This window comes from Arvicanthis niloticus, chromosome 15 (genome assembly GCF_011762505.2).
Source record: "Arvicanthis niloticus isolate mArvNil1 chromosome 15, mArvNil1.pat.X, whole genome shotgun sequence".
NCBI lineage: Eukaryota > Metazoa > Chordata > Mammalia > Rodentia > Muridae > Arvicanthis > Arvicanthis niloticus.
In genome coordinates, this window is record NC_047672.1 from 26,624,228 (window position 1) to 26,646,566 (window position 22,339).

Below are 22,339 nucleotides of genomic sequence, written 5' to 3' on the forward strand. Positions count from 1 at the left end.
ATGTTCCCCTGATCTGATTTTAACTCCCTAGTTGCTTCTTACCCCCTGTAATATAAGAGATGGTACATGGAATGTTTGACTGTTCTCCACACAGAACTCTACGCAGCTTCCCTCAAGCACTATGTTTCCAAGTTCCATGCTTTCCTTCAGATTCTCCCCTCATCTGACAAGAACTTTCCAGGCCTTCCTTGCCAGATAATCCTACTTATCAGGCATAGGTTGGTTTAAATGTCCCTTCCTCCACAAAACCTTCTTTGACTGTACCACTAGCCATAGGTCTTTAAATGGACTGTGTCATGGGGATTTCTTCTGTTTCCTTGATTTATTGTGTGCCTGTGCCAAGTTTGGTATTTCATAAATGCTTTAAATAATGACCTCATCTCCTGGCAGCTTTCTCCACATCCACACCCCCGCAACACACACTTTTTATGAGCACTTTCGTTTGTTCCATACTGAACAAATTCTGTATCCTCTTGGAAACATAAGCCATGCTACTGTTTGATCTTCTGAGTGGGTTATACAAGACTCTATATGAACAGTTTGTTCTTGCAGTTTCATTCACCTTGTTTCTTGTCAAGATGGTCTGCTGTAGCCAAGGGAGCATTCTGTAGTATGACAGTTCTGTAGTGTGACTTATTTGTTCCTCCAAACTGAAATTGCTAACCATTTTTCCCATCCCCACTTCCTTGTGATCTGTTACACAGTTTCTGTCCTGAAGGAAAATACCTCCTTGTGGCTCCCGATCTGTCCTCCCCATCTGAATATGTTGTTTTAGCAGAACTACATGTATCCAGCATCGCTTGACAAGGGAAGTTGTGAAGGGAAGGCTAAGATTACCCTTGACAGACATTGCATTCTGAATTATCAGTGTGTGTGTTTATGTGTCTGTGTATGTTTGTCGGTGTGTGTAGGTGTGTATGTGTGGGCATGTGTGCAGTCTTAGAGGTGCTGAAAAGTACCCCTGCTATTTATTTATAAAGCCTTTAGAAAACTTTAATCTGGGGTGAGCGTTACAGCCCAGGGTGAGGTCAACCACCCCCCCCCCACACACACACACACACACTCTCTACTAATCCAGTCCCACTGCCCTTTTGTGTCCTCTGGTTTTGCTTTGCAGCCCACTGACTTGTACTTTTGTTTTTATCAGTCGGCTCCATGAGCTGAGGAGCCTCTGTTACAGCTGTTAACCTTCTTTGCCATAGAGGAAAAAAAAATTGCTTAAAATGATCATGTCCAGCAAATCCCACAGAATTATGTCCTGATCCATCGCTCTTTCCACAGCACCACAGACTTACCCCACAGTATTTTCCACAACCTTCTGTGGGTGTTATGGTGCCTAGTAGGGCTCTCCCCACATCGGGTTCAGTACAGCAGTGAGCAGAGCCCTAGACTTAGGCTTATGGCGCTGGCAGACCATGGTAAGCTCTGGGCCCCAAGAGTCACTTCACTGCAAGCGTCAGGATCCTTATTTATAAACAGCTACAGATGCTCACCATTCTCAATTTCTTTGGACATATTAATTTCTTTTCTATAGCTCTCACATTTCTCCACGTCTTGCTTCTTTTTTTTTTTTTAAATAAAATAGTACTTAAAATAATTTCACTCACGTGATGATGTATCCTGATTCCTGTCACCTCCATCTCTCTCATCTTCCTTCCTCCTGGTCAACACCCCCCGCCACCCCCCCCACACACACACACTCCCTGCTAATCCAGTCCCACTGCCCTTTGTGTCCTCTGGTTTTGCTCTGCAGCCCACTGACTTGTCCTTTTGCTTTTATCAGTTGGCTCCATGAGCTGATGAGCCTCTGTGTTTTGCAGAGGGAGACTGACTGGGTTCATCACAGATGCTTCAAAACCAAGTGCACATTGATTATAGCTTCTTACAGAAGGGAACGTTTCCCTCTCCCTTTTCTGTTCTACACGGTTTTTCTTCCTTCTTCTAGCCTCCTCCTTCCTCCCATGTTCAAGCAGCCATCTTCTCTGTGGGTATTCAAGTCTTCTGGCTAATAGATAGTTCTCAGCCCTGCAACACTGACTCTATAATGGACTCTATATCAGGACTCTCAAATGTGCAGTAGGAAGCCTTGAGAGCCAAGTGGCAGCTGGGATGTTCTCTCTCTCTCTCTCTCTCTCTCTCTCTCTCTCTCTCTCTCTCTCTCTCTCTCTCTCTCTCCTCTCTCTCTCTCACTAGATCTGTGCTCCTAGACTTTAATTTAATTGAATTGAGACATTACTCAAATAAGAACAAAAAAACACCTTGCAAAATAAAACTTAAACATTTCTTTCTCTAAAGCTTTGTGATTTGGAAGGTTGAGTCCATTGTTTGACTAGTTTCCAAACTGACACATCTGCTTTTCTAAAGGCCTCACTTCTACAATACAACAAGGAACCACAATTTTCTTTAAATTGTTTCCCTCATTTAACGTGATTTTCTTATTTGTTCTCTATATACTACATGCATAAGCCATTAGAAACTTTTATTTTCTCTTGTAAGTAACTTAGGTTACACAAGACTGTTAGTCTCATTTCCATCATGGGCACCTATTAATTTAAGGCAAGGCATGTGATTATCCTCCGTAGAACACTACTCAAGTACCAGTTCCCTCTTCTTTCTCTAGTCCTCTTAATATCTGTGGCAGTGAGTATTTCCCACTACAATATTCACAATCAAAATGGCCAGAGATATACCCAGTCTCTGGGGAACAAAGTATGAGGAAAGAAAGGAGAAGCAACAGTGTTAACCCTTTCAGCTAGCCCACAGGGTCTAGACTTCCTCAGGGGGTTAAGTGGTTTCTCCTATTACACACCTGTTAAGTTCAGAGCTTAAGATTTTAATCTAACGTGACTCCAAATTTCACATTATCTTTGCAGTATCAGGATTGAGGGAAGGGGGTGTCAGGAAAGTGTTAGGATCCTGTGTATGACCGGTGCTTGGGTAGGAAAGAGCTTGAAGGAGGGATTTTCATCTGTTTGACAGCAACTCTGTCCCTTCCCCCATATCGATGACTTCTGAGCATGGAGCCGTTCATTTGTAGCTTCTCAGTGACTGGGTCTTCTACTAATCAGACATCTCTCTTTTGCCTTTCGCAGCAATTTTGCAGGCAGTCCTCACCGGTGACCTTATGAAGGTAAGCTACCCTGCTACCAACATGTTGGGGATTCTTTAAGAGGCTTAATTCAACAGCACGCCTCACCGAGTTGTCATGACCCAGTCTATTAACTACTGTGGAGTGGAAGGAGGAAGGAGGAAAGATCCGCTTTTGAGAAATGAGTAGAGAGAATGAGTGCTCACCACCCTGCTTCTAACAGCAAAGGAGTATGGTAGATTCCCTGGACTTGCCTTTGGTTAGTTTAAAAAAAATGACTGTATTTTCCCAGGATGCAGTGCTCATAGTGCCGAGAATTCCGCTTTCTAAGACTCACATTTGAAGAATTTGAGGGCTTCTTCTTTAGATGTGTATGGAGATGAATACATACATAAGGAATGCCTGGATAATACCTAGAAATGCATGTGCCAGCGAGGGCTTGCACCTGTTGATATAGTAGTCTGCTTCACAAGTCATGACAACTGAGACAAAAAATGTCTAGTCCAGTTTTGGTTATTTCAGCCTGTGCTTGTATTTTCTGGGGGATTTAGTTCACAAGGAATTAGATGTCAGCGCTAAAGCTAGATTGCTTGATTTCAGATCTTGCCTCTGTCATTCACTCTATGTGAATGTTTTATTCCATTAGCGCATTTTCTCAATGCCTTAATTTCTTTATTTTTGAAACGAGATAACACTATTATTTCTTCCTTGGTTTATCATAAGACTGGATGTAATCATATGATAAGAGTGCCAATACTATTCATGTCGCATAGGAAAGTGCCTAAAATGTTAGCTGGTTTAGTTTTGCTGTATAGTACTAACCTGTTTTCTTATTCTAACAACATAGTTATTAAAAATATTTGCCATGATGTAGTGTGTGAATTTGTGCTAGGAGTTATGACTGTCTACAAGTCTCCATGTAACTAACTCCAACAATGCTGTGTGCTGTACAGTGGTGCTGGCTGCCTCTGAATGGGGGATATACCTTTCCCATCATGGATGTACAGTGCTATACAGTACAGTACAGGACAAGGAACCAAAGTTCATACACGGAAGCTGAGAATTACCTTTTCTTTTTTTCCCCATATTATACTTTCCTCTTTCCTTTTCATCTTTCCCCCTTCTCCTCCCTTCCTCTCCCCCTTCTTCACCCTTCCCTTTCCATTTTGAAGCACATCTGTTGGATAAACCAAAGAATGTTGGCTCCACACTTTCAGCACACTACTAACAGAAAGTGGAAAGAGGGAGGATTGGCTCTGTACTGGTCAGTTATTGCAGCCTCAGTCCTAGGATTCTGACCATGCTGCCTGTACAGCTTCCCACTGTAGTATCCCAGGGCACTGTTAGCCAGAAGAGAATCCTCGCCCCTAAATAAGATTCCTGGGAGTTTGTGGTCATTTCCCTTCAGTGGGCTGTCCACGAGTACTATACAACTCTGAAAGGACTTACCTTGGAGTCTGGAAAGCAAGAACAACTGCCGCCCTTGGACACTTCTAATGCAGTTTGTAATCTAAAGCTCTTTCCATAGAAATTTATTCTAGATAAACAACTCCCCAGATCCTGGAGGGTCTTGTTATTCATTTAAAAATATTCTACAGAGAATTGCATAAAATGCAAGACAGCACTATGTCTAGGTGGTTATCCTGGCACAATCTACATTATAAATCATTCCATAACTGTCTGAGGAGTGACTCAACAATGTCTATGAGATGAGATAGACAGTAAGGAACTTTCTTCTTCAGTTCTATCTCTCTATCTGTCTATCTCTCTATTTCTCTATCTATCTATCTCTCTATCTGTCTAATCTATCTTTATCCATCTATTTATCATTTTCAATCTATCTATCTATCTATCTATCTATCTATCTATCTATCTTTTTCTATCTATCTGTCATCTATTTTCAGTCCTATCTGTCTTTCTTTTTCTATCTCTCTATCTCTCTATCTCTCTATCTATCTATCTATCTATCTATCTATCTAATCTATCTTTATCCATCTATTTATCATTTTCAGTCTATCTATCTATCTATCTATCTATCTATCTATCTATCTATCATCTATCTATCTTTTTTCTATCTATCATCTATTTTCAGTCCTATCTGTCTGTCTTTCTGTCTGTCTGTCTTTCTCTATCTATCTATCTATCTATCTATCTATCTATCTATCTATCATCTATTTCTATCTGTGTATCATATATAGATATATATCTTTCATCTCCTCAATTTTCTTTTACTTCCCTCTCATGTACAGAATGCACAATCCATATTTAATATTAAACGGGCTTTGTATGAGAGAGATAGAAAGGAGTTAGACAGGATAGAGAGGGAGGGAAGGAGGGAGGGAGGGAAGGAGGGAGGGAGGGAGGGAGGGAGGGAGGGAGGGAGGAAGGGAGGGAGAGGGAATGGCACAAGATGGTAGCTCGGACTCCAGGAGCTCCCATATGGTGAGGATACATAACACATGGTTAAGTGCCAGTGGGCTGACATTTAGTCATAGTGTGCCACCTTCCCAAAAGGCACATTCAGGACAGGTGATTCCTGCTCCGTCTGGCTACATCCACATTGCCATTCTCAGTGGATTTTCCCACAAAGCAGCAGTATCTGCAAGATGTTATAGCTGAACACAGAAGATTCTCCTTTAGATCTCTCTCTGCTGCTCCTTCCTGTTCTCTTCCCCCAGAGTTTTGGGATATAGATTTTCTTAGCTCTGGTGCTTTCAGTTCCTCTGATCAACCACTCTTCTTGGTTGAATTTCTAGCTACTTTTCCTTGGCTCTTTCCAAAACTCTGCTTTTTCTTCCTCCCCTGGTACCCCTCTTTTGGCCTTATACTGTCTCTCTTTGCTATCAACACTTTTGTTCTTCCTAAGGAATTCAGAGGCCACTGAGGCTGGTGGCTGAGTCATTTTATTGTTGCTTATGTGTTAGTTTTTCCCAAGACCATCTCTGTGAGTAGATTTGTCTTCAAATAATCTATGAGGAACTTCACCAAGGCTCCTCTTATGCTGGTATTCCACAGTTTGGAGAATGGTGACACACTTGGCATTTGGTAATATTCGATATGTCAGAAACTCTGTCTATATCTTCATTTGTCCATTTTACTCTCTAGTGACTAAATCCTTGGCCTTTCCTACTCATACATACTCATGTTCTCATACAGGAACAATGGCATTCACACTGTTTTTGTTCTCGTTAGTTCACAATCATCTCTAGCCCTAGGTATGCATTGCCTGATCCTCAGAAGGTTTCGGGATGGAACAGGAGCCCTCCCTCTGAGTGTATATGCATTAATGTGTGTGCACATGTATAGTGCATGAATGCTATGTACAGGGAAATGAAGCATTTTGTTCATGCCACGTCGAAGAACAACTAAAGACACAGGAAAGGAGCCCAGAGGCTCAGAGCCAAGTTCTTCCTGCTGCAACAAATGCTGGCCGAACCCCAGGAAATTTTAGTTTTCTTCTGAGAGTCTGAGGCTCAGAAGAGGGGATAGAAAGCCATTTCTATTTCCTTGAGCTATTTGATGCAGACAGACCCTTTCCGGAGTTACGTGACACTAACCATCCGTGCGAGTGATGGAGGGATGGTATTTCATCAGTTCAGCTCTTCTCTGTGTCCTCTGAGGCTTAAAACATTTGTGGTTTACAAAGTGACTTTTCTGTGTGACTTTGTGGAGCTTTGATCCCTGCTCTGGGTGCTGCTGATATTCTTTCCTCGTGTCTCTCTTTTTTATTTTTCCAGCTCATGGAAAGCTATAAGAATGGTGGCAGCTTACTAATTCAGGGACCAGGGCACTGTTCACTCCTTCACTACGCTGCTAAGACCGGCAATGGGGAGATTGTGAAGTATATCCTGGATCACGGTAAGTAGGCAAGTCTCCAAGGATCACCATGGAATTCTAGATAGCACTGTCCGTACTGACACTCACGGAGGTCTTCCAAACATAACACTCACCAATTGTTTCTCTGACACTCATTGTTGGTACAGGTAGGGCATCTGAACCGAGCAACTAAAATAAATACTTTTTATATCCAAATGTATAAAGGGAAAGCATTTGAAGAAGAAATTTATTTAAAATGTAAAAGCTTTCTAAATTGTGTTTGTTGCTGGATACTGTGGTGAATGCCTTCAATCTCAGCACTCAGCAGGGAAAGTCAAGTGGAATACTGTGAGTTTGAGAACAACCTGGTCTACACAGTGAGTTCTAGGCCAGCCAAGGCATACATGATGTATATGCATATATATATATATATATATATATACGTATATATATACATATATATATATATATATATATATATATATATATATTTATATCCCTGTATCAAACATAAATGATTAAGATAAGGTTAATTAAATTATTTTTAAAATTTATATCTTCACTTCTTTCTATTGTATTAACGTTCTTGCCTGAATGCATGCCTGTTTAACCATGTGTGTGTCTCGTCCCTGTGGAGGTTAGGAAAGGGAATCAGATCCCCTGGAATAGGAGTTAGAAATGCCTGTCAGCCACTGTGTGATAAGGAATTTGAACCCTCCTCTCTGCAAGAGCAGCCAGTAGTCTTATCCACTGAGCTATCTCTCCAGTCCCTATTTTAAAGTAATTTAATTTAAATTTTAATTAACAAAATGAGGCCCAGCATCATTGTCTTTATTTTGTAGAATTTTTTATAAATTGTTTGGACTCAGCTGGGTAATCTATATTTGTGGTTGATTCTTCTGCAGATCCTTGTGTTGATCCTATCCATTTTATTTCTAGTTTCTTAGTTTTTGTTGTTCGATTCCCATTTGTGTTTTTCCCAACTCACACTTCATTCTCTTGAAAAATGCCTGCTGCTGCCTTGTCCCATGTGGTCAGCCAACCTCACCTCCCAGAATGTGTACTAACTGGGTTTCCACGTTGACCTTAGATCTTTCCCATCATGAGGGCTATTGGTTTAGCATCTGTCTTCAGAAGCCTTTTGGAAATATAATGGAGCACCACTCAAGCTCTCGTGCTTATAATGTGACTACAAATGGAGAAGACCAGGGGTGTGGGTTGGAAAGGGGAAAAGGCTCACTTGGAGATTTTAAAGGGTGAATAAGACTGTCATTGAGACCCAGGTCCACAGAAAGCCTAAGTGACTTCTTGGGTCATTGATGTTGAGCCTGCTTTCTTTGCACAGTGAGTGTTCTTACCTGCCAAGCCATCTCTCCCGCCATTCAAGCTTGCTTCCTCTGCACAGACATTTAGGCTGCAGACAGCAAGTACATTAATGAGTGCTCTCATCCCTTTGCTTCTCCTTTTGTGCACCTGGGGACACTTGAATCCTTCCACTTAATCCTTCCCTCATTCATTCGTTCTTTCTGCGTGTCTGTGTGGAGTACCTAACAGGAACTCTTTGCTATAGGCTGACACATGAAAATGTGTCCTCAGAAGAAAATGGATTCAATATTTTCAAGCATTAACAGGCTGGGGAAAAAAACCAATAATTAGGTGTACAAATAAATTCAACACAGTTGGATCTGGATTTTGAAGCCCAACTATAGATACGACAGATAACACAGATACCATTTACCAAGCTCACATGATATGTCAGATGCATGTGTAGAACACAACACATAATTTAATTTCTGCAAGGGCCTTGTAAAGTAGATATTAGAATACCAATCATTTCAGACTCTTCTTCCTACATCTTTCTCACTAGAAGAGTTTGTTTGAACTCTTGGCTGGAACTATGGTCAGAATAATGGAAGGAGACTGTGTGGCGTTAGAGCAGTGGGTGCTGGAGAATGGCTTTCTCCTCTACACTGGGTAGCTCTACTTCTGTCTGTCTTAGAAGGATGAACCTTGGTACGAATCTGCTGCAGGCTTCATTCCATCCTCTGTTCTCCTGATCATCTACCACTTCAGGGCAAGACGTGCAAATGACATAGTGACATGATTTCTGCTGCACACATGGACCATGGTCTTATTCTGTTTTCTGTGGCAATTTCTCCAAAATGCTGAGGAGGAGCAGAAGCAAATTTTGAAGTATTGAACATGGACAGTAATTAAAGACACACTCACCAATGGATTTTTTTTTCTTTTAAGAAAAGTCCCCAGCTACACAAAGTTCAGAAGATCGCCATTTGATTTGAGACAGAGTCTTTCTATATAGTCCTGGCTAGCCTGGAATTCTCTGGACAGGCTGGCCTCAAATCTGTAGCAATCCTCCTCCTTCTGTCTTCCAAGTGCTTGGATTAGAAGTGTTCTCCACCACTCCCAGCTAACCTGTGCATTTTGAAATCTTAAACTATCTTTGCAGAACTATTCGCCACTCTGAAATGATAGAAAACCCTTGAAAGCACAGGGCACTTCAAGTCAGAAGGAGATAAATGGAAGGCATCACCCTGGGCGTGCTCGGTCCACAGTTCTTAATGAGCAATCTACATACTGACATAACCTCTTCTGACTCAGCATTGATGGTAGTACTGGAAAATTACAGAAATATTTAGGCTAAAAAAAAAAATCTCTTGACATGCCTGTTGGTATGCATGTATCAGCTTGACTCGCGTCTCTCCAATAGATTTCAGATAATAGAAATCCCACAGTTTTTTCAAAGACTCTGGTATCAAGAGCCCACCGCAGATGATTACTCAACACAGTTTAGACCCAGTTGAAACGTCTTTATTCCAACCAGTCAGGACTATACTCTGGTATTTGTGATCTAAGTGGAGCCTCAAGCATTTGGACCAAGTGGCTTCTAAAGGCAAAAACTACATCTTAAAATTTCACTCATCAGCTGCAACAGGAAGTTTACACAAGCAAGCAATTTAACAGGGGCAAAGATGAGTTAGGTGGGGCGTAGTGGTCTCAGGTCCTAGAATAAATTTGGTTGGGTAATTTTCCACGGGATTCTCTATCAAGGAGATCAAATTCTAGTTAAATAGGAAATAGACTAAGCAAGGATACAAGATGGAGGGACTGTCTTGTCCTACCACATTCTGACTGTACACAGCCTTTACTGACCATCTGAGGAACTGCTTGGCTCTTTCAAGGCACCTAAGTCATATTCTGTGTGGTTCTTTGAGTTGGCCCTCAGCTCACTGCATCCTTCTGCTCCAAACTTCACTCTGCTTTGTCCCTTCATTGGATGTTTAGGGAGAGGAGTGTGATCTGCAGTCAGGAGGATGCCAGGAGGATGCCTTCTGATGCAGATTCCTGAGAGATGGGTTATCTCAAAGACCAGCAATCGCTTCCCTTCAGAGCTTCCTTTAAGATGGCTGTGGGCTAGGAGCTATGAGTGGGCTGTGTGGTGTGTTCTGAGAAAGCCATAGGAGACATCTTCCTTTGGACTTCTCTCAGACATGCGAAACACTGCTTTCTTTTACTGAATTAGAAAAAGCTGTAATCTGGGCATTTCAAGGCCTGAAAGCAAATAAGGAGGAGGCCGAGGGGGAACAATTCCAGAGCCGGTGCAGAGGCTGAGGATCCTGGGATTCCAGCAGAGACTCTCTCAGTGGTTCCTGCCTTTCAGCTCCTTTCAACCATCCTTTTTACTGGCTGCCTCCCCCTAGTTCACCCCTCCAAGACTTTTGTGTGCTTTTCTTCCTTTACTACCCAGCATTTTGGTCTTTTGTTTTTATTTTCGCTGTGTCCACCCCACTGCCCCCTACTGCTTCCCCAGATAGAAACCCCACTCACGCATTTCCTCTTTATTTCAATAGGGTATTTTGTCTTCCCTCTTTTTTTTTTTTTTTTTACTTCAGTCTTTCTTTTCTGTGTGTTTTTTTTCCTCCCCACATTTTTTTTCTGCCTCTGGTCCCAGAGAGAAAGGACTTCCATCCCGCTGAGACAGGATGACAGTGCTGTTAGCATTCCCAGTGCCAGCTCCTTCCACATCTGTGCAGCCTTTGTCCTGTGGCAGGGGAGGATTTGGAATGGTCTGTTGGCAGCATCAGGGAGACTCATGGGAAATGAGGTTCTGGGAGGGAGTCTGTGGGGCAATGGAAGGAAGAGTAAGCAGAGGGGATTTGGATGCATCAGTAGGAAGCAAATTAAAGAATGTGTGTTACAAGAGACCCATCATATAGTGCATATACACTGCAGATGATAAAGTCATATGAACAGGATGTGGGGGCCTGAGTGAGAGCTCACAGTTGCAGTTCAGAGTAGCAAGGCTTCAGAAAGTTTCAGGTGTGTGTGTGTGTGTATGTATGCATGTGCGTGTGTGTGTGTGCTTGTGTGTGTAGTGTGTGTGTGTATGTCTGTTACAGCTTGAGTATACAGTGTTCTTCACAGCTCATGTATTTTTTTCACATGTATGAACATGTGGACCCCCAGCTTGTAGTGGTATTTTGAACAGTTGTGAACCTTAGGAGGCAGAAGGGGTGAGGCTTGATGGTAAAAGGCCAGCCAGAGCTCTCTGCTTTCTGGGTGGTCCTATGGAATAAGCAACTACTGTATGCCTGTGTCATCATAGACCAGGCTACTCACATCACTGTGTCTTCCCTGCCATGATGCCCTATTCTCTCTGAAACATGAGCCCAAATACACTCCTCCTTCCCTACTTTGCCTCTGCTGTGTACGCAGTGAAATGAGAAGAAACTAACACAGGTCCTCAACTTTCCGACATTTCCCTATATGCTACACTGTTTTAGATCCATGTTTCTGCGATGGGTCTTTCTCTGAAGGAAAAAGAAAAACATCCAATACTGACTGGGATCCAAAATACTTTTAAAGAATCATTTACTATTCGATTTTTTTCAAAGTGATATGTCTGACCCAGACACTTTTGAAAATTAAATATATGTAGTAACCCATTGCTGCTAAAATGTATGGCTCTAGATATTAAATGTAAATTGTTACAACTCTATGCAGTAAATTCCGCTTATCACCTTTGGATTGGGGGGGGGATAAAAATCTGAGACACTTGAGGCCCAGTTATCTGCCCAAACTCATGCATGTGCATGATATAGTTTCTGCCTCTATATTCAAGGGGCTATGGACACAAGACACGGGTAAGGAGACACAAGACATGGCAGCTGCATGCTAGTGTCTCTGTTGAATTCTAATGACAGCATGCGCAAGATTCTGAAAGAAAGGTGAAGATCTCATAGAGGAATTTCACCCTAGTCCTTCAATAAAGACTTCACACTTATCTTCTGATGCAGGATAGCTGTGAGATAGAAAGGAAAAGAAAAGAAAAGAAAAGAAAAGAAAAGAAAAGAAAAGAAAAGAAAAGAACAAAACAAAAGTCAACTAGGAGGGACAGAAATGCAAGGATTCTCTGTCAGTTACTTTTCTGTCGCTGTGATGAAAACCACGACAAAGCCAATTATAGAAGAACGGGTTATTGTACTTACAATTCTAGGTTAGAGTCCATCACAGAAGTGAAACGCAGTCACATGGGCAGGCATGGCAGCTGGAACATGTAGCTGAGAGCTCATATCCTCAACTGCAAACATGAGGCAGAGGGAACAAACTGGAAGAGGCAGAGGCTTTGTGAACCTCTAAGTCTCCCCTCAGTGACACACTTTCTCCAGCAAATATGTAACACCTAAGTTTCCCTAAGTAACATCACCAGCTGGTGACCAAGTATGACAGTGTCTGAGACTGGGGGCACGTTGCTATTCCTACCACTGCAGATGCCTTAGTATAGGTGGAAAACTGTGAGTTATCTGCAGATAGCTTAATGTTCTTATATCAGATTCCCCAGAGGAAAGCTCATAGAGCATCCATAATGGGGATATTTGTGTGTGTGTGTGTGTGTGTGTGTGTGTGTGTGTGTGTGTGTGTGTGTAAAATTAATCCCAAGTCCAGCTCTCAATCATTGATACACATTGGAAAAACACAATTCTATTTTTTTTTTTTTTATCATTTTTCTCTGAGACTCAGATTAACAATAAAAAGTAGGTGCTGTTTTTTTAAATGGTTTTTATCTTTCAGAAGAAAGTCGGTTTGGGTTTCATTGATTATTTTTATCTTTTTTTGGCCACTCATTCTTTGAGCTGCATATCAACAGGACTAATTAGGCCAGCACAGTGGTAGGGCATAGCTCCCCACAGGTCGGTGCAGGGCATACCAGGAGGCAATGAGGGCCTGTATTCAGATGTTTATGCCATGGACTCCTCTGCAGTTGTTGCCATGCAAAGGTAATCCTTTAAGTCCGCAGTGGTTCTCAACCCTCCAACCTTCCTAATGCTGAGATCCTTGGACACAATTCCTCGCATTGTGTGACCCCAACCATAAAATTATTTTCACTGCTACTTCATAACTGTAACTTTGCTACTGTTAGGAACTGTAATGTAAATATCTGATATGCAGGATGTCTGATATATGACCACCCAATGAGGTCAAGACCCACAGGTTGAGAACCACTGCTTCCAGGACTGGCTTGTAAGAGTGCCTGTACTCTTTTTTTTCTATCTATCTATCTATCTATCTATCTATCTATCTATCTATCTATCTATCCATCCATCCATCCATCTACATACTTATCTATCTATTGAGTGTCAGCACTTTTTTCCTATTCATCCATCCATCCATCCATCCATCCATCCATCCCATCCATCAATCCATTCATCTATCCATCCATCTCATCCATCTATTTACTTACTTACTTACTTAACCTACTTAACTTACTTACTTTACATCCAGGTCACAGAACCTTCTTCTGGTCCCTATTCAGTCCCCCAGCCTCCCTGCCCTTTTTCTCTTGAGAAGGGGGAAGCCCCGCCTGGGTATCATCTCACCCTGGCATATCAAGTCACCTAGGGGTATCCTCTCCCACTGAGGCCAGAGAAGGCAGCCCAGTTAGGGGAACAGGATCCACACGCAGTGCCAGCACTCTTAAACACAGCCCTCTGCTCCCACCTGGAGTGATCTGCCTGCTGCCCTTCCCTTGCTTGCATTGGTTATTTGCTTGCCAGTGTTTTAAATGTTCTTTAATCATCCTGTGACCTATGTGATGGAGAATCAGGTTCCTGAGGTTAGTTGAACTGATCATTTCAGAGGCATTCCCTGAACACTGATGTGGAGTCCCTTTAGATATGTTGTAAGAGCCCAGTGCCAGCTTCCAGCATCGGTGGCTTTTTCTCTTCCCTCTGTCAGCTACAGGGAATTAAAGGAACAGGAGAGGAACCCTGGCTAGGCACAACAGTGCCCAAATCAGGCTGGATAATCATTGTGGGATCATTCAGAGCTACAGTTGTGGCGATTCTGGTCAGCTCCTGTGAGGAATGAAGTTCTGTTTTTTTTTTTTTTTCCTCATCTTCATCTTTAGATTGTTAAACTATTGCTGTTTTAGGCCAGTTAAAATGCTCTGGGACCCCTTACCGGTACAGAAGCATAGGCCCAGCAAGTCTTGGGACTCACTGTGGCTTCCACTCAGAGAAGATTAAAGGAAAGAGTGCTACCGAGTCTTTGTTGCCTGCATCACTGTGCAGAGGGCAGCGGTGATGGGCGATTCAGCTGCCAGATAGAGCTGTGGTGCTGTGTTCCTGGAATTCCTCTCTACACGAATGGCATAAAGTGCTCTCTGAAGGTAGCAGGAGCTCTTCAGATGGAGCGTGAGGGCCTGTGAGCCTCTTCTTCTGATCTTGTTGTGACTCTCCTATCAGAAATTGAACAAGCCTGGAGTTCATGGATCTCCAGAAATGGAGTCAACAAGTGGCTTCTGATTAAGTGAGAATGAAGTGGCCCTTTTATGTCACCTTCCTTCACGGATGTTGCAGTGTTTTGACTTAATATGGTTAGCTGTGGTGTACCCCAAGGCACTACAGTTGCTACGCTAAATTTTATGAAGAGTTTAAGGGGTGCCAGACAGTCTACTCATACTTTAGATTGCTGTTGACTCATGAAAACTCAAGGTGAAGGGTAAATGTTACCATTAAGGGATCCATAGAATTACTGATATAACACTTATATAACTTAGAGGCAGATGAGAACAATAAAGTGATTCTTATCTTTCAGATATTTAGAATAATTCACTTAAGAAAGAGAGACATACATTAAAAGAAAAAAAAATACATATCATAAGATAGAACCTGTATGCAGCATAGGACTCAGAGAAGGCTTAGAATTCATTTGCTAAATGTCTCTTTGGACATTTGTGGAAGACCTTGCCACAGTTGGGCTTTGAGGAACATTTTAGTTTTAGATTCAGGGTTAGGAGAGGGAAAGCTTTCATGGATAGGAAGATTAGGAAATCGGCTTACAGTGGGGGAAGGACTGAGAAATAACACAGTTAGGCCATTGCTAGTTTAGTTTAGGCGAAAAGGTGGAACCTTATCTACACACTAAGGAGGAAGAGTTCCGAGAAGAAGGCCATGAACGTCATCTAAGCACTTGAGAGTAACTAACAGATGGGACATATGGCAACTTAGTGATGATATGCAGTTTCAGTAGTTTTTTTTTGCAATGGCTTCTGCATGCTAGCTGCATTCCATAGGAAGATTCAGGGTGACTTAGCTCTTGGACAATCGGGAGAGTTGCAAGGATTCTTGACTCTCTCAGCCACTTCCCTGCCAGTAGCTGTCATGGGTAGAAACTTATAACCTCTCCTTCATTTCTCTTTCTATTATACATAATAATTTTCAGTGATTATTAATTTGTTAATTAATTAAATTAATTAATTAATTAAATTAATTAATTAATTAAATTAATCAGAAAAACCAACACGGGTCACAAATCACAGGATCATGTCTCTAACGACTAAACTGTCTTTGGTGCCAGGAACTCCCAAGCAAATTTATTCATCAATCCAAACATTTAAGTATTTTCTTAGAACCAGATTCAATATTCAGTACGAAGGGAGGACACAGTTCTGAGAAAGAAAACTACAAAAAAAAAAAAGCATAAGATAAAACCCTTAAGACGTTTATTAGAGTCTTGATGTACAGAGAAACAACTAAGCTGGTGGTTTTAAAACAGTTTGACAAGTGCCATGTCCAATAATGTCATTATCAATTTCAACTTGCCTTGGATGGTTTTGATATAGCTGATTACATATCTTACTTAAATGTATGTATGACAAATAGAACCTATACATAAATAGTAGGTGCCATATAGGGAGAGAATGGTGTCAGCTCAGAAGGGTTTCTGTGGAAGACGTGTGTCTTCCTTCAGAGTAAACAGGGTAAGGGATTTCAAAGAAGGAAATAGCAGTCAGACAGTAGAGTGACAAGATCCCAAACTATGTTTGCAGATGAAGGGAATTAATTGCTAACCAGACACTGAGAAAAAGAAAGGCCAGCACATTATACATTTCCAGTCTAACATTCAGAGGACGTGCCACGCAATGATACATCTGTAATCATCTGAGATGTATGCTTGACAGTCATCTCATTTTGAAAATGGAAATGTTCAAAAAAGTAGACTTTTATCCTATTTCCAAAATATCGTGATGAGACGATGTGTGTGTGTCTTCACTTTTCTCATTATACTAACGGAAGCCGTTTCCTTTAGCTGGAGAGTGAAAGAGACCCGAGAGCCCACTTGGTTACCTTTCCATCTAACAAGACGATTAGGTTTCAGTTATTCTTTTTTAATTAATTTCATTTCTTCAATTTCACTGTGTGTATGTCTGTCTCTTTCTGTGTGTGTGTGTGTGTGTCCCTGTGTGTATCAGTGTGCCTGTGTTGTGTCTGTGTCATGTGCATGGTAGATCTACACATACACATGTGGGTGTATCCACTTGTGAGGACATCAGGGGAGGATTTCAGGTGTCTTCCACTACAACTGTCTGTATCACTTCCTTGAGACAGGGTTTCTCACTAAACTTAGCTAGGCTGTCTGGCCACCAAGGTCCTGGGATCTACCTTGCTCTCCCTACTGTTACAAGCACACAGGGCCATGCCCAGCTCTATAAACATTTTCTTAAACTTTTGTGCTGGAGATTTTAACTCAGAACCTTTTGTTTTCATAGCAGGTTTTCTTACCCACTGAGCCATCTCTCCAGTCCTCATGGAAAGAGTCTTGCTAAGCAAGGCAGCAACACCCTTTCGCTCTCCAATTTCATCCATATTGACTGGTGTGTTTGGGAAACTGGTGATAATCTTACTCTTGCTCTGTCTTACGATTAACCTTGTCACCAAATATATTGTTTCAGTTCTCCTTTCCTCATCATGTATACTATTCACATGCAGATTTTCCGCCAACAGTTGGTTTTAGGTTATAGTTTTGACATCTCACTTTTTTTCTTTGTATTGTTTAGGACCTGCAGAATTACTGGATATGGCAGACAGTGAAACGTGAGTGTTGCCTTTCCTTATATAGTCTAAACAGTTGTGTTTCAAAGCATATCTAATACATGAGGCATAGGAGATAGTTTTAATTTCACTGATTAAAATCCCACTTTAAAGTGTTTAGTTGTACAGAGGTAATCTGCTGCACAACAAAACCCAATAATTTCTATTATGATGATTATATACATGGTCATTGCCATTCCTGCATTACATAAAGCATCCTACCAGCAAGATTCTTTTACACCAGCACTGGGACTGATGACAATGAGTAAGTGCATACATCTTTATCTCTACCGTATGTGCCATTTTTCTTGCGTGGGATTTGTGAGAAAATGAAGCCCCGATGCCTTACGACTTTTGCTGCATGTAATGGCACAACTTCTGTTTGTCAGTCTGTGATAGAACAAATCATATACCACCCCTGGAGAGCTGGGAGCACAGTTAATTCAAACAGTTATCAGTTCTGGGATGGTTCCTAAACTGGAAATGTTTGTTTTTCATCTTTCTTTCTTATCCTTATGACATCCAAATGACTACTTTTTCACTAATAGGAATAAGAAAAAGATGAATAGTTAACTCTGAAAGCCAGAGTGGGCTTTCAAAAAAGTTAGACAAAGGATGAAGATGAGTAGGTTTAGAGAGAAGTAACCTGGTAACCAGGGAGCTGATTACCAATAGGAATGGAGAGAAGAGAGAGCAAGTGAGAAGGGATATAGCTGTGAGCTACTGTATACAGGAGAGCTAGCCACTGATCCACGGAGAGGGTGTACTGGCATGGCTGTAAACGGGGATACCATTCATCCTGCTTTGGCTTCTCTGTGGTCGACATTTGATTTTTCATGAAGCATGTTAGCATTAAGCATCTTTATACTTAGGAGCTCAGAGTGGCAATATCTTCTTCCTTAGCCCACTTGTGAGCCAGATGGGCATCTGCCTTTTTCTTTTGCCACTTCACACACACACACACACACACACACACACACACACACACACACACACACACTGGTCTCAGGCCTGTTACATTCTTAGGAGAATTTGAGCCTGTGAGTTCTGCTGGAGTCTTCCAGAGCCTCTCAGATATCCCTTTATCATTTAATAGGTGTAATCCAACATTGGCAGAATAGGAAGAGAAAAAGTCCGTCCGGCTCTTTAAGCTGAGTTCTCAGGACATATTCATGAAAGTCATCATGGCTTCTACCATGTGTGAAGGGCAGGATTGTGTGAGCTCCATAGAGACCCCCGTCATGCTCTCTCTCAAGTGTTTGGATATGTCTGCACAATTTGCTTGCTAAGTATCACTGATGGGATGTGTATCCTAAGTCTGATAGTAGTGATCCCAAGCCACATCCAGTTTAGACAAGTAGCTAAAGTTAGATGTTAGGTCTGTTCATGGGTGACTTAAGGAATTTGCAGACATCCCTAGGTCACCTCTATAGCATGTATATATTCTGCTGGCCTAGGTCAGCTATTCACAAGGGAGGAGGCCAAAGAGCTCACAGCATCAGCAACAGGGCAGGGTAAGCCCCTCTCTCTTTTGCTCTCTCTATCACTTCATCTGTCTCCAACCCTTGCCTGGTTTCTTAATCTTTGATTTAGGGGCGAGACTGCACTGCACAAGGCTGCCTGCCAAAGGAACCGGGCTGTATGCCAGCTTCTGGTGGACGCAGGAGCATCCCTGAGACAGACAGACTCCAAGGTAACAGGATGAGTGAGTGCAAACATCCTCCCACTGTGAGAGATTGCAGGCACCATGGCCTCCACTTGTGCCCACAGCACAGGCATCCTTTCTGTGCTCACGGAAGGGCCTGGAGCTTTGGGGAAAAAAAGGAGGAAAAAATAGAGTGCTTCATTTAGAGAAACTGCAGTTTAAATGTAGAAGCACAAAGGGAGGGTGTGTGTTTTGCCTGTGGTACTTTATAAACCCTACATGGCTAAAGAGGGACATGGGACTAGAGATGTTCTACCAAAACAGCGGCAGGCAAGGGGTGGGAAGTGAGACCCATAGTCAGAGGATGGACATGAGGTGGAATGAATGTCCTAGCTTGGTTACCAAGAAGTCTCTTTAGCTTCAGATTTATGTAATTTAAAAGCTAATATAACTTATGATCATCTTCAGCACCAAGTCTAATGTAATTTAAAAAAATCTGTGCTTTGCACTGCTCCATGCATGGCTACCCAAGTGATTGCCCTACCTGCCGAGTCCCCAGATGGTGGGATCTCACCTCGAGATGGTAACAGTTCTAAACCTGATACCTCCACATCACTCTGTATTTTCCCCCAAAGTTTATTTATTTAATTTTAGATGCATGTGTGTGTTTATGTGTGAGAGAGCATATGGATATGTAACACATGTGTTCAAGAGTCTATGGAGGTCAAAAGAGACATCATATTCCTGGGAACTGGAGTTACAAATGGTTGTGATCCACCATATGTGTGCTGGGAATCAATCCTGGGGCTTCTGCAAGAGATCAAGATTCCTGAGCCTTCTTTCCAGCCCCAGTTACATTTACATTTTCAAAGAGTCTTCCTATGTGTGTTTTCTTACATTATTCTGTAACTGTCAACCATAGAAGTTAGCATGAAAAACTATTATCGACAGGAATGGGAGCAGGAAGTCAGAGGAAGACTAGCTAGCTGTTGCACTACTGGCTCTGCTGACTGGTAGCCTAATATGTCTGAGCAGGTTAGCCCTCCTCATTTGGTGACAGAATATCCCACCTCCTCAGTAGGATAAAGAGGGACAAAGAGTAACTGAGTTCACTGTCATTTATCACTTTCATAGCCTGGATTCTTGCTTCACAAGTCACTTATGTCAAGGAGGCTTGAAATGTAGTTACTTTCTTAGGTGACGTTTTAAATCTGCAAAGTATGTGAGCATATTAAGATGGTCTTGAGGCCAGAGACTGTTGGTGGAATGTGTAAGCCACCTTGACCAGAAAGTGCCTGTGAGTACAGGTAAGGCTGCAGGAAAAGTCTAGGTCATCTGGATCTGTTGTCTTCCTTAGTAGATTCAACTGACAGAGAATCTCCAAGAGACAGAGTTGATGTATGAAGTATGGGAGTCGTATAACTCAGTGGAGTTGAGCAAGGACAGAAACGGAGGACACACACACACACACACACACACACACACACACACACACACACGGGGGGGGGGTGAATCAATGATAGGGGTCTATCATCTGTTCTGAGAAGCAAGCGGGGTTTTGAAAGACTTTGAGTAGACAGCAAGTCCCATCACTAACTAGATCTCTGTAGTTGCAAAGACTTTTAAGGTATGGGTGAGGCTTTCATTAAACAGGACCAGGTTTTGAGGCAGTTATCCTAGCCATGGTATGTATACACAGACCTTAGGAGCCTGATCATTGTTGTAAACTCCATTAGATTTGGTTAAATGATGAGAATCTACACATGTACAGTGTGGGCCTGGGCTTTTCTTGAACAGCAAACCTTGTGATTTTAGTTGCCTTTTGAGTGGCCCTCTCTAACTTCTGAGCCAGTTATATTACATGGAATTCTCCTCTCCTCTGGCAAACCATTGGAATCCCTGTTCCCTGCCTGGCTGCCTCAGCTTCCCCCTAGGCTCACCAAAAACACCTTGCCTATATCTCGGTGTTTAGACAGAAATTTCAAATGACAGATAAATGCTTAAGTGTTATCCTTCCCAGATGACATTACACTGAAATGTTTCAATGTTTAACTGAATCCAGAAACACATACCTTGTAGGCAGGGTTAGTGTAGGCCACAACTTGTGAGGAGTGGCTTGGCCAAAGCAGTTCAGACCACAGTAGGGTTGTTACACTCATCACACCATGGCTGGGCCTGTACACAGTTCAGAAACTAAAGACACAGGGAAGAGACATAAGAACAAGAGGGACAGCCTGGAACTCATGAAGCCCAGCCTGGGGACAGTTGCCTTTTATTTTCTTAGTTTCTTAGATAAATGGACTCAAGGTATTTGAGAATTCTTCCTATTTTCAATTATAAAACTGCATTCATTTTTCAAAATGTAAACAGCTGATTAATTTTTATGACCATACAGAAAACTAGACATACAGAAAAGCGCATAAAGACAAGCAGAAGCCACCTGAAATCCTCTCACTTGGAGCTAAACATGATTAAACTTAATCTCTATTTACGTGTAGGTATGTTTGTTTGAGTCTCAGTTTTTTAAAACCAGTTGGAACCATATCGTACATGTTATTGAACATTGTAACTTTCCATTCAAATGTATGTTCTATAGATCTTACCACATAGTAATATAGCTGTGCTTCACTCCTGTGTCAGAATCCTGTAATTTTATCGTTCTATAAGCCAGTGCTACATAAAAGCTGAATATACTTGTGAATGGAGCTTCTTCTGGAACCCTTAGGATAGAGGCAGTATCCTCGGGGAATCTTTATTCTTAGAGAAAGATTTACTACAAGTCTGCTCAGAGGTTCACTTCACCCCACTTTTCTGAATATTTGGAAGGTGGGGATGTCTGCCTTATCATTATCAAAGTAAAGGTAAGAGTCTGCTACAGTTGTGTAAGACCTGTTAGAAGAATCCTAAGCTAGTGATTCAGTATTGGGTGCAAACTAAATCAGTGAACTCTTAGGAAGGTGGGTGCTGAAACCAGCAGAGGAAGAGCCTTCTAGATGATCTGAGTTGTCTCTCCTCCTCTTGGCTTCTGCTGCTCAGTTCTCAGTATTCAGCGAAAAGGAATTCTGAACTAGAAAGATGACTCTATGCTTCCTGATTTCATTCAGTGTTTTCTCTGTCCCCTTCGGAAAAGTGCTTGGCCCTCAAGCTCACTGCACACAGTTGCTCCTCACAGTCTCAGAGAGACCCCATGACTTCTTGTTTACTGAGATACACCCTTTCCCATTAACCCTTTAACTTAGACCACCACACATTGATAGGATTCTGATTCTAGACGTAAATAGATTTGAAAGCATCTCATATACTCTGAAGCATCAAACATGGGAAGGACACTTTGTAGTGACTCCTCTTTGTCTAATCCATGTCAGTCATGTGTGAACATCATCTCAATCCAGCTCTTGG

General features: G+C 42.0%; 1 protein-coding gene across 4 annotated transcripts in view; it reads left to right on the top strand.

Annotated features, from left to right (window-relative positions):
• Dgki (diacylglycerol kinase iota) overlaps positions 1-22,339 on the top strand; it is a 423,756-nt gene that overhangs the window by 393,594 nt on the left and 7,823 nt on the right. For all 4 annotated transcript variants that reach the window (XM_034519548.2, XM_034519550.2, XM_076913542.1 and 1 more), the window contains 4 exons: positions 3,093-3,130; positions 6,826-6,946; positions 17,262-17,298; positions 18,889-18,988. In XM_034519548.2, the coding sequence (XP_034375439.1) occupies positions 3,093-3,130; positions 6,826-6,946; positions 17,262-17,298; positions 18,889-18,988 (296 nt within the window). The remainder of the gene's footprint in view (positions 1-3,092; positions 3,131-6,825; positions 6,947-17,261; positions 17,299-18,888; positions 18,989-22,339) is intronic.